Here is a 17,484-nt window from a genome sequence, read left to right as displayed (position 1 = left end):
TAAGGGCACTTGATCTGAATGTCTGCAGTATTCGTAACAAGGTCAGTGAACTTGTGGCACAAATTAGTATAAAGGGGTATGATTTAGTGGCCATTATAGAAACATGGTTGCAGGGTGGAGAGGATTGGGAATTAAATATCCAAGGATATCAGGTAATACAGAAGGATAGGCAGGAAGGTAAGGGAGGTGGGGTAGTGTTCTTAATTAAGGATGAGATCAGGGCGATAGTGAGAGATGATGTAAGATCTAAGGAGAAGAATGCTGAATCCATCTGGGTAGAGATTAGTAAAGGGGAAATAAATCACTAGTGGGGATTGTCTATAGGCCACCGAATAATAATGTTACAGTGGCACAGATACTACTCTGATACATAGGAAAGGTGGCATAGCTTCCATGCAGACCAAGGGTCTGATATTTTGGCCATCGCGTGCACAAGGGGTTTGTGGTCAACGGACGCTGTGAAATGGCGACCTTCTAGAAGAAAATGAAAACAGTGGACAGCCAGTTAGAGACCGAGAAGCTCAAAGTTGAACGTGCTGTACTTCCTTTCATGGGAAACCAAGCTGCCGTCTGAAGGCAGCGAGTGGCTGCCACATGCCTCTGACCAAACTGTTCATGCACAGCACCTACAGCGTAGTCTGATGCACAGGAGCTTGCTGAGTGGGTGTGCTAATAGTGTTGCGTTGGAAAGAGCTTATTTTGTGTCATCAGGCGTTCTAGTCATGTTCACTGACCAGTCAAGCATGTGATTAGGGCATTGCCTTTAAGGGGAGCATAAGTTCAGCAGCTTGTGGAATGAAGTGGTGATAGAAATTCCCAATATCTAAAAGCTCCTATAGTTTTTTATTTGTGCAGGGGGGTGGGAGATCCATAATGGCGACTACTTTTGGTGGGAGGTGTTTCGCGCCTTCTGTAGAGTTGTGATGGCCGTGGAAGTCAATGGTTGACAATCCAAACTGGTATAATCAACCCGTGTTGGCTTAAGCACTCAAAGTGTGTGGAGATGAGGTGCGTGTTCAGATTTGGATGCACTGGTGACCAAGTATGTCATCCAGGTAAACAAGAAGCAAATCTAAGTCTTTTATTACAGAGTCTATCAGCCATTGGAAAGTCTGTGCTGCATTTTTCAGCTTAAATGGCATGTGCAGAAACTCAAAGAGGACAAATGGGGTTATCATGGCCATTTTGGGAATGTCCTCCAGGAACACAGGCACCCCAAGTGAAATTTAGTAAAAATTAACTTTCTGGTTAAGCTTGCCAAAAAATCTTGGATGTATAGGACTGGGTAACGATCAAGAGTGGTGGCCTTGTTAAGGTGTCGGTAATTTCCACAGGGTGGCAACTGTCATCAGACTTAGGAACCATATGGAGGGATGACGCCCAGGGGCTATTTGACCCAATGTACGATGCCAAGCCTTTCCATGTTGGCAAACTCAGCCTTCAAGTTGCCAGTTTTTCTTCGTCCAGTCTACATGCAAGTCATAGACCAAGGGGTCAGTTGTGGAAATGTGATGCTTGACCCCATGTTCTATGACTGTAGTTGAGAATGAGGGCTTGGTGAGGTTTGGGAATTTGCCCAGCAGTTGACTAAACTCACATGTGGTGGTGCATGCGCTTGACAATATTGTTTTGGGCAACTTACTGGGGGAGCTGGGTAATGACCCAAAATCATTGACACCCACAAGCCGGCAATTCTTATGCTCAACTAACACAGGAAATCTGCACCAAGCAGATGTCTAGCCACTCTAGCTAGGACAAAGTCCAATGTGTAACATTGCCCACTGAAGCAGAGCGTCACCTGTCATGTCCTATGAGTCTGGATCCTGCTGCTGTTGGCAGCCTCCAGTGAGATTCTGATCAATAGGCAAGGCTCACGTGAGCACCCATGTCACATAAGAAGCGTCGCCCTGAAAGGGTGTCCGTAAAGAACAGTAGATGACCCTGGCAGCTGGAACCTGTGGTGTTCACAGACCTCTGATGTCCCAATGCACTGGCACTGTTGAAACTCCAAGGTGGTCGGCACTTCCTAGCGTTCCTACCAAAGTGAGCATGGTTAAAGCACAGACCCAGTTTTGTCCTCTTGCAGTCGTGAGGTTGTGCATGTGTTGCAAGCCCAGCTTATCGAGGCAGGGAAAGGAGAAGGAATTATACACTTCAGCCTGGCTGAATGAAGATATCAGTCATTTTAGCAAGCTCTCTATATAGTCATTCACGGCTGCATTAGCCAGGGCTATGCAAACTTGATCAGGAGTTTTCTGTACAAAGAGTTCTTTAAAAATAAAACACGGCTGGTGATTCCCAGGAGAGAGGGCATGTCCCTCTGAAGCTCAGACTCAGATAATGCGACAGTCTGTAAAAGGTGAGTTTTCAGCGATCAGTATTTATCCTGTTCATGTGGGTGTTCAAGTAGACTCACAATTCTCACTGCCAGTGATGCTACTGTGTAGTGATATCTGGTGACTTCCACTGAGATTTCTCGCAGCACGAATTGAACCTTGGCTTGTACAACCAAGCAAGGCATTTTGCTCGCAAAGCTCCAGCAGTTTCAAAGCGACTGTATTGGCCGACATGTCCAATAACTCTGGAATTGTCCTAGAGCATCGTGGTAACAAGTGTAGTTATTAATAAATAAAACGGCAGAGATGTTTTAAGTTTAAGTGTTACCGTAGCAACTCCTTTACTGTCAACGAAACCCAGAACATAATTCGCGGTAAAAAAAAAACTTCAGGTAATTTTGTCATCAAGTCAGACCAGCCTCTTAAAGTGAGCCGCATGGTTCCACCCGTTACATTGCCCTGCAGCATCATTAGTGGAGCTTTTTTGAGTGGTAGACAAACTGGAAAAAGGTCCAAAGTAGTTGAAGATGGGATTTTATTCGATCCTTTACCGCTCAAAGCACTTCATGTTGTTGAAGCTTGGTCCACCGGGCGGGAATCATTTAAGCCAGTTACCATAGTTCTCTTGAGCACTCAGAATAATGGTGGCGGCCTTGGTCTGCGGGGACAGTCGACTGTGTCAGAGAGATAGTAAAGATATACATTAAAAACTTTTGCTAGCTGGGTCGCACAGTAACTCACCAGGTGCAGCTTTGTGTGAGTTTACCCTGACTAGGAGCCTCTTCGCTCGGCTACGGCCAGACTAGATATCTCGGGTGGAGGGTGGTAGCAGCTTTCGTCAATGTCTCATCATTCTGTGCGTCAAATTGTGCATAGAGAGCACTGCGTGACATCTCTCGTGGCGGCGCAGCGCGATGGATAACGATTAAATATTCCCCTTTCAGCCGGCTACAGCTGAGAATCGCAACTGCATCCAAGGGCAGTGCAGTTAATAAAGATGTTTCAATGCGTTTGAACAATCCATCACTGCTTAAAACCGACGGAAATAATACCGATTATGGCCGTAATATTCTCGCTAGGAGGACTCCTTGTCAGGAATGTGGCTGTCGCTCGTTTTTTTTTTAAAAAACGAGGTTTTCGACCACCAATACCAACTATCTTGCCGGCAAACGTAGATAAAATTGACGATCTCAGAACTGGTGTGCTGTATCAGAGTGATAGTAGGACAGCATGCGTCCACTGCTTCACGGAATCCTGGTTAACCCGTATCAGACGCAGTGATTCACTACACACCGTCAAGATAGAACTGTCGAGTTTCCAAAAAGCAGAGGTGGTGGTGTATGCCTCATGATCAACTCCTCGTGTTGTACTAATGTGCCGGTGATGTCCCAATTTTGCTCACCAAACCTGGAATATTTCGCAATTAAGGGCCGTCCATTTTACCTGTTGTGGGAGATTTCTGCGACCTTTTTGGTGGCGGTGTACATTCCACCTCAGGCCAATGCCAGACAGGCTCTAGATGATCTGAGCAGTGTAATCAACATGCATGGAACAGCACACCCTGATGCCTCACCATTATTTTGGGGGATTTTAACCGGCCAGTTTGAAAAAGCCACTAAATAATTATATTCAATAAATCACTTGCAGTACCCGGGGAAAGAAAACACTGGGCCACTGTTACACTAAGATCATGAGTGTTTACGGTGCTATTCCACGCCCACACCGGAAAGTCTGATCACTTGGCTGTACTTCTACGAGTGTAGGCAGATACTGAAGCCTGCAGCACCATCAGTGAGACACAAGGTTTGGACAAGGGAAGCACAGGGGCGCTTACAGTACTGCTTTGAACCGGTGGACTGGATTGTATTCAGGGATTCATCTTCAAATCTGGATGATATGCCGCAGTTGTTTCCGACTTCATTAAAACCTGTGTGGATGAGTGTGTGCCTACAAAGACTTACAGTACATTCCCAAACCAAAAGCCGTGGATGAGCCAGGAGACTCGTCACCTGCTGAAGGCTAGGTCTGTGGCATTTAAGTCTGGCGACCCAGGACTGTAACAAGAAAACCAGGTACGATTTGCGGAGGGCGATTTCAAGAGCGAAGGAACAATTCCGAGCGAGGTTGGAGGTGACATCGGATGCACGTCAACTCTGGCAGGGTTTGCGGGACATTATACAAAGCGAAACTCAACAGCATGAATATCAGCGATGCTCAACGCTTCACTATCAGAGCGCAACACATTTTATGGCCGCTTTGAAAAGGAGAATATAACTGCAGCTGTGAAAATCCCTGCTGCACCCAGTGACCCTGTGATCTGTCTCGGAGGCCGATGTCAGGTTATCCTTCAGGATGAACCCGCGTAAGGCAGCAGGCCCTGATGGAGAACGTTATCTGAAAACGCGTCAACCAACCGGCGGCTGGCTTCCAAGGATATTTTGAACCTCTCATTGTTATGGTCGGAAGTTCCCACCTGCAGCAAAAGGGCAACAGGTTTGTCTTGTTTAACCATTGAGGATGGGAGGCAGCATTGTAGGCTCCATGAATGTTGGTTTAAACCAGATCTAATATACTGTACTCTCCTATGCGAAGTTAATATGCCGGTGGAACTTTGGCAGAACTGTTTTTAAGTTGGCTTGATTGAAGTCACTACCAACATCAGGGTGAGTGGCTTCGAGACTGCAGATGGCCCCCCAGAACTCCTGCAGCGCTTCCCCAGCGCAGGTGGGAGAGAATGTAAACAGCAATAATCACAATGGCAGAACTCCCTCGCTAAGTAGGGAATTTTATCTGCAATGAGCAGTCTACGGATGTTCCCAGAGGCTGCAGCATTTCTGTCTACGCGAAAGGATATTAGTCCTTCTAGCTGAATGGCCAAGTCTGGAATGATGACATAGAGCTACATTTCTGTTAGAATGTGTGTGCAGCAAATGCCATGATTTTCACTTTGTGCTTTGAGAGATAATTTTTCATGTGAAACCGAAAATTCAGATTGTGTAAAGGCTCTGAGCACGTTCAATATACATTAAACCATTGATGACACATGGGGATGGATTTGAACACTGTTGAGATAGCAAGAAATAAATTAGTGGCAACTTTCAGGACACCATTGGAGACTTCTCACACACTTCACGGCTGAGAAGTGTTTTATTTGATGGAGGAGAATTTAAAGGTAAACTACCAAACTAAATTGTTCCTACAAAGAAATACAAATAATGCCATATGATAAATAAGCTTGACACTTACTGTTTTCTGTTTCTTTGTATTTACTGTGAATGTCCACATGAAAATGGAATCTCAGGGTGCCATGTACATTGATAATAAATTCACCTTACCTACACTTTGAAATCAGGTCATCAATACAGTTAACACTTTTGGATTGCATGACTTGGTGTTAACTATCAAGCTGTTTGATAAGGGCATAGATAACAAGAATAGCAGGCAGCTGTATATAAACTACAAGGTTAAAAAGATTTAGATAAATTCTTGGATAGGAAAGATTTACTCTGACATCGGCCAAAGGCAAGCATAATGGGACTAGGCCAGGTAGATAATTTGGTTGGCATGGACAAGTTGGGCTGAAGGACCCATTTTATTGCTGTTTAATTCCATTATTAGGTTGTCAGTAATATACAAAACAATAAATAGGGTAAGATGATGTTCCAATCTGTAGGTTGAACTACTGAATAATTAAAGAGTGTACACTGATAGATGAATTCTATCCAATACAGGACATGCAGATCAGTCCACCATGTTGTATAAGCATTAGACTCTTACCTCATCATTATGAAGACATCAGGGTCAGAAATGAAATTGCTTAAGGAACCTCAATAATTTTATTAGCAAAAATGAGAATTCAGGCAAATAGAATTGACATTTTTGTAATGGAGTGATAGTCAAAAATAAAAGTATCATGAAATTCAAAAATGTGTAGAAACATTTATGTAATTAACTCAGTTAAATTATACTCAATCGTATTCCAAGAGATGAAATTGTCCTGAAAATCCTTTATTACACATTTCTTTGTCAACAGAAAAGCAAAAGCAGAGAAATTCAAGCAATCATTGGAACCTGGAGCTTTATTCGAAGAATTACAAAACTACTTGTTTCTACTCAAACCAAAACATGACATAACAGCAGTTTTAATACTTTGTTGCCTCTTAACTAAACCTGCAGTGCCTCACACAATTTCTTTTATAAAACAAGTGACTCCATGTTGTATTTGGTTCAGACACCGTCATTAGCAAATGTACTCTTCTGGAAGCATTTGTTATTCCACACTCATGCAGGGTATACATTTGCCAAAAAAAAGCACAATGCCTATTATGTCATATTTATCAAGAAACAAACCAAAACTTCTGTAAGCATTGGGAATCTGACATCTAAAATTGATAACTACATTAAAGCATAGCACCCAAAAGACAAAATTTACTAAAAAAAAAGGAACAATTTTTAACAACAGGATCATCAGCAAACTAGCAATGGAATCCCAGTCAGACAATAACCTTAAGTCACAAGAATGAGTTATTAAAATTATTTACAGTAAATTTTGTTTAAATGCACAAAGTTTTGTCAAAGAGTTGCTTAAATTCACTTGTTTACAAGCTTACAATAGGACACTGACTTTTTGGGAACTTGTTCAATTCTGAGTACATATAATTTTTTTTAAGTACTGTGGTCAAGTAAATGTGCATTTTGTTAGCAAATTTTGACAATTTGCATGGATCATTGGAAACTAATACAAGTTGGTTTTATCGTTCAGAAATGAATACTACACAGTGCAGTATAATTTTAGGTTATTCAAGAGAAACAATATTTTAATACAAAATTCCTTTTGTGCAATCTTATTCCTATTTGTGTAAAGTAAGCAAACTCCTAAAAAAATAAAAACTTGAAATTAGTTTTAATGGAAACAAACTGTAATGATTCTGCAAGACTAATATTAAATATTAATATAATGTTCCTAGTTTCAGAACATTTCTCACCAAGCCAGAAGTTTAATTTTTTTTGCTCGACTTTAATTCAAACTTTTGCTTTAAAGGAAACATTCTTAAACCAGGGAGATTTCTTTAGTCAGAAGATGGTATATCTATGGAATTCATTTCCCCGGATGGCAATTGAGACAAAGGCCAAATTTAAAGAAGAGGCCAATAGGTTCTTGATTGGTAAGGGTATCAAAGGTTATGGAGAGAAGACAAAATAATGGGGCTGAGAGAAAATAAACCAAATGTCAGAACGGATTTGATGAGCCAGATAGCCAAATTCTGCACCTCTATCTTGTGGTCCAATTTGATAAATTTGTTAAAAATCAACTTTGTAAGATGTGTATTTTGGTGAAAAGTCAAAGTTGTAAAGTGACTGATATGTTAGTCAATAAATAATTCCCTCAATAATTGCAGCACAAATTAGACACTGCAAAAACAAAACTGTTGATTGATTTGTATTGATTTATATGCATTTTATTTTAAGCTCATCTAAATAAATCGTTTACTAGAACCAAAATTTTATAACTTGCTGAAGACTGAAATTGGCTTCTCAACTTGCAGCAACCCTCAACCTCAATGTTATAAAAACAAAAGATTGACATTAGTTCAAATCAAAGGAAATATAATCTTTAACAGTTGCAGAGAATTTTGCTCCACAAAATTAACAGAATTTCTACCATTTTTATAGCTCAAAAATCTCACCATCTCAACACTTTCTTTACCCCTTAACACCAATGCCATGCAAGCTTTGTTATTGTACAAATATGCTGGAACAAATGAATATTAGATATTTCTTCTGCAGATTTTAGTAATCACATAATTAATTCTTGCCAAGCTGTTTTCTTTACTGCAACAATAAAACTTGACATTTGCCAGATATTTTCAAATTACTACCTTACAAAATCCACCAACTTCCTTAAAGTAACCCAGATATGGTACTTGACCCAAAGCAGTTCCTGGAATAACTCAAGAACTCATATTCTAACAATAACTTAGAAATCCATCAATTCAATACCCTTGAAAGTTGACTGTCCCTATCCTGAGAACTTACTTATTTAACAAATAGTTACTGCAAACAAAATCACTGTTGCCAATCTATTCATGCATGTCTGTACATTACAAAATTAAGACATCTAAACAAAAATAATAACCAATAAAATCAGGATGCTAAAAGAATTTGCAGCTAATAGGTTAGATGTTACAGATTATCATAAGTAGAATCACTGATCAGTTATTTCTTTGATCTCCACTTCAGGGCTTTGTTCTCTTTTGGATTTCCGGTAATCTTCAGCTTGCTTGTTCAAGATTTTCTTTAAAAATAAAGGACATTAATGAGGCAATGTCATCATTGTTTTAGGAAGAGTCTTTAGACCCCCACCCCCATCACAATATAATGACCTGAGCTTAAGAAGATTGTTATTGGGGCTGAAGTCTGAAAAAAACAATTATATTCTTTAAACTATTATCTGTTAATGCAGCTCAAGATACATATTCACAGTGTACTTCAAATTTCATCATTTTACTCACAAATCGATCTGGATCTCTCTCATTAAATTGTAAAAGTTACTGTCAAACTCAGCATAGTTGCATTGAATGGCATCATACTTGTAAAATTTAATTCAGCTTTATCCCATCACACAGATACTTGAAATATGATTTATTTCACAGTTGTATGAAGTTAATAGAATCAGAAATCAGCTCTTCAAATATACATTTTCTACCTAGGTATATTCCAGCCTTCATGATTAGACATTAAATTCAGTAATTACAGATGACTATCCTTTCTAGCTTGTATCAGGATCTGGCCAGTGTAACACAATGGTGATGTAAAGTCATCTTTTCTCTCCACAAATGCCGTCTGCCCCATTGAATATTTCTAGCAATGGTTCCATTCTGTATCTCAGTTCCAGTACTGTTTCTTTTGCCTACATACACATCTTTGTTTCTGCATTCACCGGCTAGATAGGCTGCAATTACTAAACCTTAAATCACCATTTTCAATCAGCATAAACAATGCTTTCTTGGTTTCTACCCAGTTATAGATTCATTCATTCCTTCAACTGTACAACATAGGAAACCAACTTGTTTTACTTAATCTTTCATCAAAATGAGGAAAGATCAATCTGAAATGTTTACCATCTAGCTTTCCACAGAGCTTACCTGACCTGTCAGATATTTCAAGAAATTTTTATTGCTTTCAATTCCAGTATTTGCCCTTTTTAAAATCCCATTTTAAATCTGAGCTGCAAAGGACACATTAACCATGTCATTTGTCCATAAATTCCAGCATTTATAGTAGTTTGCCTTTTGTCAATCTCAATATACACTCTATGGACATCGGAATAGTCATGCCAGGGAATATTGAAGAATATTTCCTGCCATTCTGTCTAGCAACTGTTCATTAACTGTCTGCACTTCAACCAGTCCATGTTGTTCTTTGCTGAGAACCTTTGCCACTCTTTGATAAAGATATTTTAAATATTCACAAGCATCATCTGTTTCAAAAAAATCAAGTTAACCAAGTAAGATCTGTTTTTAAATCAATCCATGCCAATGCCAAGAAAATAGTTGAATATTAAAAATATTTTCTCCGGAGACCTCCCCTACCAGTAACATCAGACCAAACTGTAATTCACCAATTTTGGTTCTTTCTTTCTTTCCTCACCAGTCGAGAATACAAACTGTCAGAAAGCCCTTCCCATACAACTATACATCCATCCCACTCAATATTGTCAGCATCCCTTATTTTCTTGCGAGACTGAAGAACGATGAAGTACAGTCATTTTGATTTTAAACCATGATCTGTCTTCCAAGGCTTTCATCGACTCCCCCTCCTTACTTCCATCCCTACTGATATTTATTTATAAATAATTATTTTTGTTTTTCATTCTTTATGCCAGTTGTCTATCGGTATATCTTCTGCCTCTTAATTTTATGGAAACACCTCCATTTTGTTTTTGTACTCACATTGGTTCTCTTTTGCCATATAAACCTCACATTTAGCATGTTACACATCAATCCAAAGAGATTGATGCAGAGAGCCTTTCTTATTCCTTCCCCCCTCCCCAGAAGTGAAATAGTTTTATTAGTACCTAAACTATTTATCCTTTAAGGTCTTCCCTATTAGTCAAGGATTGGTTGAAAAAATTTTGACAAATCTAACAAGGCTACAACATTTATTTTCAACTCATTACCCCCTTGTGTATTTTATGAATAAATGTCATCCTTTATTATACTAAATCCACAATGACTACCATTCATTATACAATTCCAAAAAATAATGTTATCCAATTGCATCCCTAATCTAAATACAACAGCATTTCCTTCATTTGCTTGAAAGATACTGAAGACTCTTTAATGTTTTAAACCTTTTGTTCTTCTACAATATTTTTATATCTTTTGTCCCTTGCCAGTATTCCTTTAGCTCTTGCTACTGAACATCTGACATCTCTGTCCATCTTACTATGGTAGACTTCAAAAATACACCATTGCTAATTAACACCTTTGAGGACAATATTAAATCATTTTCTCTGCTTCTAGTTCCCACATGGCCCACTAATCTTGGCTACTCCCCATCATCTTTCTTATGGTAGAGAGGCAACAAATTACATGATTCATGTTGGCAATGGCAGATTTTCATTTCCCATCTCCACATGCTAACCACTTAGGGGAATTCCATGAGCAAAGGACAGATACACAACCAAGTATTTGTGTCTTAAATTGCCTTTATCCTTATATACTCTTTTGTTCCATATTGTTACAAGCTAATGCCTTCTGTCACTGTATATCATTCATCAGAGTATTTCTGTGTAGTCTATGGTCTGAGTAAGCAAATACCACACCAACAACAGCCCCCTCCCAAACTCAAGACAAAGCTTTAATTGTCTGATCCAATAAATTCAAAGAAATACAAGTTTAAAAAGGCAATCCACATACATTTTTAAGATTAAAAAACCTATAAAGTTTGAATGTTAATCAAGTTGATAAGTAAGTATCAGGTTTTTGCCTAAAAACATGTGTATAAGGATATTACAGAGATGGATGGTTACATAACTTAGTACTTTTAATTCAAGCTATAATTCAAATAAGACTAGCACATATGAAGTAAAGGAAGATGATGGCTTAAGCTGGTTTCCATGGAAAATCCGTTGATTCTTTTCCCGGTCACTTAAATTTTGGGTTAGAGCCATAGAACACTACAGCACAGTACAGGCCCTCAGCCCTCCATGTTGTGCTGACCCATATAATCCTTTAAAAAAAAGTACTACACCCACTCTACCCCATAACCCTCCATTTTTCTTTCATCCATGTGCCTGTCCAAGAGGCTCTTAAATACCCCTAATGTTTTAGCCTCCACCACCATCCCTGGCAAGTCATTCCAGGCACTCACAACCCTCTGTGTAAAAAACTTACCCCTGATGTCTCCCCTAAACTTCCCTCCCTTAATTTTGTACATATGCCCTCTGGTGTTTGCTATTGGTGCCCTGGGAAACAGGTACTGACTATCCACCCTATCTATGCCTCTCATAATCTTGTAGATCTCTGTCAAGTCCCCTCTCCTTCTTCTACGCTCCAAAGAGAAAAGTCCCAGTTCTGCTAACCTTGCTTCATATGACTTGTTCTCCAAACCAGGCAACATCCTGGTAAATCTCCTCTGCATCCTCTCCATAGCTTCCAGAGGTGACCAGAATTGAACACAATACTCTTAAGTACCGTCTCACCAGAGATCTGCAGATTTGCAACATGACCTCTCTATTCTTGAACTCAATCCCCCTGTTTATGAAGCCTAGCATTCCATAGGCCTTCTTAACTACCCTATCAACCTGCGCAGTGACCTTGAGGGATGTATGGATTTGAACCCCAAGGCCCCTTTGTTCATCCACACTCTTAAGTAAATGACCATTAATCTCAGTCTTCTGGTTTGTCCTTCCAAAATGCATCACCTCACACTTAACCAGATTGAACTCCATCTGCCATTTTTCTGCCCAACTCTGCAGCCTGTCTATACCCCCTTGTAACCTTCGACAACCTACAGCTCCATCCACAACTCCTCCAATCTAGGTGTCATCCGCAAACTTACTCACCCATCCTTCCGCCTCTACTTCCAGGTCATTTATAAAAATCACAAATAGCAGGGGTCCCAGGACAGATCCCTGCGGCTCTCCACTAGTCACCGACCTCCAGGCAGAATACTTTACTTCCACAACTACCCTCTGCTTTCTGCCTTTAAGCCAATTTTTTATCCAAACAGCCAAGGTTCCATTTATCCCATGCCTCATGACTTTCTGGATGAGTCTCTCATGAGGGACCTTGCCAAATGCTTTGCTAAAGTCCATGTAGACCACATCCACTGCCCTACCCTCATCAATTTCTTTTGTTACCTCTTCAAAAAACGTAATTAGGCTCGTGTGGCACGATCTTCCCTTCACAAACCCATGTTGACCATCCACGAGTAGACTGTACTTCTCCATATGCTCGTAGATCCTATCCTTAAGAATCTTTTCCAGTAGTTTGCATACCACCGACGTAAGACTCACTGGTCTATAGTTCCCAGGTTTCTCCCTATTACCTTTTTTTAAACAAGGGAACTACATTTACCATTCTCCAGTCCTCTGGCACTTCCCCTGCAGCCAAAGAGGATTCAAAGATCATAGCTAATGCTCCTGCAATCTCTTCTCTCTATTCCCACAACAACCTGGGGTGTATCATATCCAGCCCTGGGGATTTATCAATGTTTTTAAGAAGATCCACCACTTCTTCTTCCTTAATCTCCACACTGTCCAGCACACAGGCCTGCTCTACTTCGACCTCATTCTGATCAAGATCCTTTTCACTTGTGAATACTGAAGCAAAGTATTCATTTAGAATCTCCCCAACCTCCTCCGCTTCCAGACATGCTACCCTCTTTATCCTTTTAGCGGTCCTACCTTCGTTCTCATCAGCCTCCTATTCTTCACATACTTATAGAACGCCTTGGGGTTCTCCTTAATCCTACACGCCAAGGCCTTCTCATGCCCCCTTCGTGCTCTCCTAAGTGCTTTCTTTAGCTCCTTCCTGACTACCCTATATTTCTCATAAGCCCCTTCTACGTCCTGCTTCTTATATCTAACATATGCTTCCTTTTTCCTCTTGATGAGTTGCCTCACATGTTTTGTCAGCCACGGTTCCCTTTTCCTACCATTTTTTCCTTGCCTCAGTGGGACAAACCTATCCTGAACCCAGCTCAAATGGTCCCTAAACTTCTCCCACATTACTTCTGTGCTTTCCCCTTTGAACACCTGTTTCTAATTTACTGTCGCTAGTTCCGGCCTCATCCTTTCAAAGTTAGCCCTTCCCCAGTTAAGCACTTTACCATTTCGTCTGATTTTATTCCTCTCCATAGCTATGCTGAAGCTAAGGGAGTTGTGGTCACTCTCACCAAAATGTCCCCCCACCAACAGGTCTGTCACCTGACCAGGTTCATTACCCAGAACTAGATCCAGTATAGCCTCTCCTCTCGTCGGCCGGTTCACATACTGTGTCAGAAATCCCTCTTGAACACACCTGACAAATTCAGCCCCATCTATCCCCCTTGCACTCAGGAGGTGCCAGTCAATATGAGGGAAGATGAAATCTCCCATAACCACTACCCTGTATTTCCTGCACCATTCTAAAATCTGCCTGCTTATCTGCTCCTCGGTGTCCCAAGGGTTATTTGGGGGCCTATAGACTACTCCCAGCACAGTAACTGATCCCTTCCTATTTCTGACTTCCACCCAGACTGACTCCACGGACACTCCTTCTGCAGCATCCTCCCTTTCTATCGCCGTGATACTATCTCTGACCAGCAATGCCACTCCTCCCCTTTTCTACCTCCCATCCTATTCTTTTTAGAACCCCGGGACCTGCATCATCCAATCCTGCCCTTCGTCCAACCAAGTTTCAGTAACGGCCACAACATCGTAGTTCCACGTACTAATCCACGCTCTAAGTTCATCCTCCTTGTTCCTAATACTCGTAATATTGAAAGACACATTTCAATCCCTTTAACTGACTACAATTATGTTCTGTCCCCTGCCTGTCCTTCCTCATCAACTCAGAACTCTTAGCATTATGCCCTTGTCCTTCTACCTTAATCCCTGCACTCACATTCTGATTCCCCACCCCCCCCCCACCGCCAAACTAGTTTAAACCCTCCCCAACTGCTCTATCAAACTTGCCTGCCAGGATATTGGTCCCCCTGGGATTCAAGTGCAACCTGTCCTTTTTGTACAGGTCACACCCACCCTAAGAGGTCCCAGTGATCCAGAAATCTGAATCCCTGCACCTGCTCCAATCCCTCAGCCACGCATTTATCCTCCATCTAATTCTATTCCTTTTCTCACTGTCGCGTGGCAGAGGCAGTAATCCCGAGATTACTACTTTTGAGGTCCTGCTTTTCAACTTCCTTCCTAACTCCCTGTAGTCTTCTTTCAGGACCTCTTCCCTTTTCCTACCTATGTCATTGGTACCAATATGTACCACGACCTCTGGCTGTTCTCCCTCCCACTGCAGGATATCTTGGACGCGATCAGAAACATCCCAGACCCTGGCACCTGGAAGGCAAACTACCATCCGAGTTTCTTTCCTGCGTCCACAGAATCGCCTGTCTGAACCCCTGACTATACAGTCCCCTATCACTACTGCCTTCCTCTTCCCTTCCCTACCCTTCTGAGCTACAGCGCCAGACTCTGTGCCAGAGGCACGGCCACTGTCGCTTCCCCCAGGTAGGCTGTCCCCTCCAACAGTACTCAAACAGGAGTACTTATTGTCAAGAGGTATAGCCACAGGGGTACTCTCTAGTACCTGACTCTTCCCCTTCCCTCTCCTGACTGTGACCCATTTTTCTGTCCCCCATGGTCCCGGAGTGACCACCTGTCTGTAACTCCTCTCTATCACCTCACTCTCCCTGACCAAACGAAGGTCATCGAGCTGCAGCTCCAGTTCCCTAACACGGTTCCTCAGGAGTTGCATCTTGATGCACCGGGTGCAGATGTGGCCGTCTGGGATGCCGGGAGACTCCAGGACCTCCCACATCTGACACCGACCACAGAAAACTGGCCTCACACACATACTACCTCCTGTTGCAATCAACAACTGCCTCACCTCATCCCGTTACCGCCAAAGCCCTTTCACTCTGCTGCCTGCTGGATATGGCTGCCTTCTTTTTAAACTGTTCACGCTCAACTGGCTGACGTCACGCACCTACGCAGTCTGGCCTCTCTCTTCCCCCGAGAACTCAAAATGTCTTCCCACTGGAAACCTTTAGGTGCTTTCCCACTGCCTTCTTGTTTCGAATCAAAAAAGTTATTAAGACAATGAACGCGGTGAATCAATAGATCTTCAATTGCTTGAACAGTGTGAAGAACTACAAGGAAACACACAAAACATCCAACAACCACCTAAGATTACAGGCACCAGAATGCTCACCTTCAGCTTCTGATAATGAGGCAGGCTGCTACAGTGGGTTTTCTTTGCCACTTCCTCCTTTGTGTAGAAGAGGCAGCAGAGTGTGCAATAGTATCCAGTCTTTGGAACCACATAGTCTAGTCCTGTAATTAAAAAGAGGCAGCTTATTACAAATTTTAAATCAGCAATGAACAAACTATCCAGGCAAGTGGAGACCAGATCATCTCACACCTGAAAATGTGCCTTTCGAGGGAGCAAAAAAGGAAGGGAAAAACAGTACAGGATCTTCAGCCACCAAATCTATAGCATTTCATGGAGTTTTTGGCTAACAGCTATAAATGCAAATAATATTTACATTTTGCAGAAAAATAATTAGATTAAGAGACCACTGCTTCAGTTCAGCCAGATTGCACTAATTTGCAAATGGACCAGTATTGAAATGCGTGTGAATATACTATGAATGTCGCACTTGAGTAAATATAGTATATTTGCAAACTGCTTTAATTAAGTTAATGAACATATGAGTGTGACAAGCAACATAAAAAATATTAAAGAATAGCAGTCCTGCATTTTTTTTACAAAGAAAACCCTTCTTACCTACAGGGTTGTTGGGCTGATATGGTCCAAGTCGATACTCATCTGGAGTAGGAGATCGTGATCGAGCACGCTTGCTTTCTGGTTCAGCACAAGTTGAGATTGTCTCTCCCTGCCTTTCATTCTTTTCATCTGATTCCATCTTACTGTCAATCAGCTCATTTCCATCTTCACTACCATCTTTTTGGTCACTTTCTGTTCTTTTAGTTTTGATGCTCTTTCCCCTCTTTTGACCATGTTTTATTTTTGGTTTCTCTACATCCTCTTCTTTTTGCTCAGTGGTGTCCTCTGATTTCTCTGTTAAAATGCTTACATTTGCTTCATCAGTTTCCAGTTTACTACTCTCTGCACAAGGTGTCAGATCTTCCAGATCCAGATTTCCAGCTTCCACATCACCAACTTCATCCACAGTTACAAATTCATCTATGTTTTCAGGAAAGCATTCTTGCTTCGGCTCCTAGAGAAAATCAAATGTTATGAAATGCTTTGAACTTCTGCTCCAGTTACTCTCAAACACAACTTTAATGGTCACAAGCACACCTAATCTTCTAAAAGATAATGCTCCTATTCTGGGAGACCTCCAGCCTCCTGGATAACCACATCCACAGCAGGCTGTCAGAGCTGTAGCTCTTCAAAGAACGTGTTAAGAAACTCAAGCTACAACTCATTGACTTTTAACTCATATGGGAAACTGAGGAGACAGACAGGATAGGGAAAGGAAAAGGGCAGCCAGTGCAGAATACTCCTGCGGCTATCCCATCAATAATAAGGATCCAGTTTTGGATACTGGGTGGGGAAGGATAACCAGGTCATTAGCACAAAGTTTGGCACTGTGCCTCAGAATGGGCTGGGGGAAGAAGAGGACTGCAGTTGTGATAGGGGATTTAACAGAGGAGCAGATACGATATGCTGGACGTGATAAAGACACCTGGAAGGATCCAGGTTCAGGGACATCTCAGTTCAGGTCTGCAACGTTCTAAAGGGGGAGGGTGAGCAGCCAGAAGACTTGGTACATACTGACATGATGACATAGTTAGGGAAAGGGAGGATGTCCTGCAGAGAGAACTTGGGGAACTAGGTAGAAAGCTCAAAAGCAGTACCTCTAGGTAGTGATCCCTGAATTGCTGCCTGTGCCACATGCC

The 17,484-nt window shown here is 41.6% G+C and overlaps 1 protein-coding gene across 7 annotated transcripts in view; it reads right to left on the bottom strand.

The window, feature by feature from the left end:
* Nucleotides 1-6,323: 6,323 nt before the first annotated feature.
* The window catches only part of LOC140739471 (matrin-3-like), a 42,634-nt gene continuing 31,473 nt past the window's right edge, over nt 6,324-17,484 (bottom strand). For all 7 annotated transcript variants that reach the window (XM_073067800.1, XM_073067802.1, XM_073067799.1 and 4 more), the window contains exons 14-16: nt 16,346-16,799; nt 15,770-15,891; nt 6,324-8,631 (exon numbers count right to left, since the gene is read on the bottom strand). In XM_073067800.1, the coding sequence (XP_072923901.1) occupies nt 8,542-8,631; nt 15,770-15,891; nt 16,346-16,799 (666 nt within the window). In that variant the 3' untranslated portion in view covers nt 6,324-8,541. The remainder of the gene's footprint in view (nt 8,632-15,769; nt 15,892-16,345; nt 16,800-17,484) is intronic.

This window comes from Hemitrygon akajei, chromosome 15 (assembly GCF_048418815.1).
Source record: "Hemitrygon akajei chromosome 15, sHemAka1.3, whole genome shotgun sequence".
Taxonomy (NCBI): Eukaryota; Metazoa; Chordata; class Chondrichthyes; order Myliobatiformes; family Dasyatidae; genus Hemitrygon; species Hemitrygon akajei.
The sequence above is the reverse complement of the archived record's forward strand: the minus strand, read 5'-3'. Positions and strand labels throughout refer to the sequence as shown.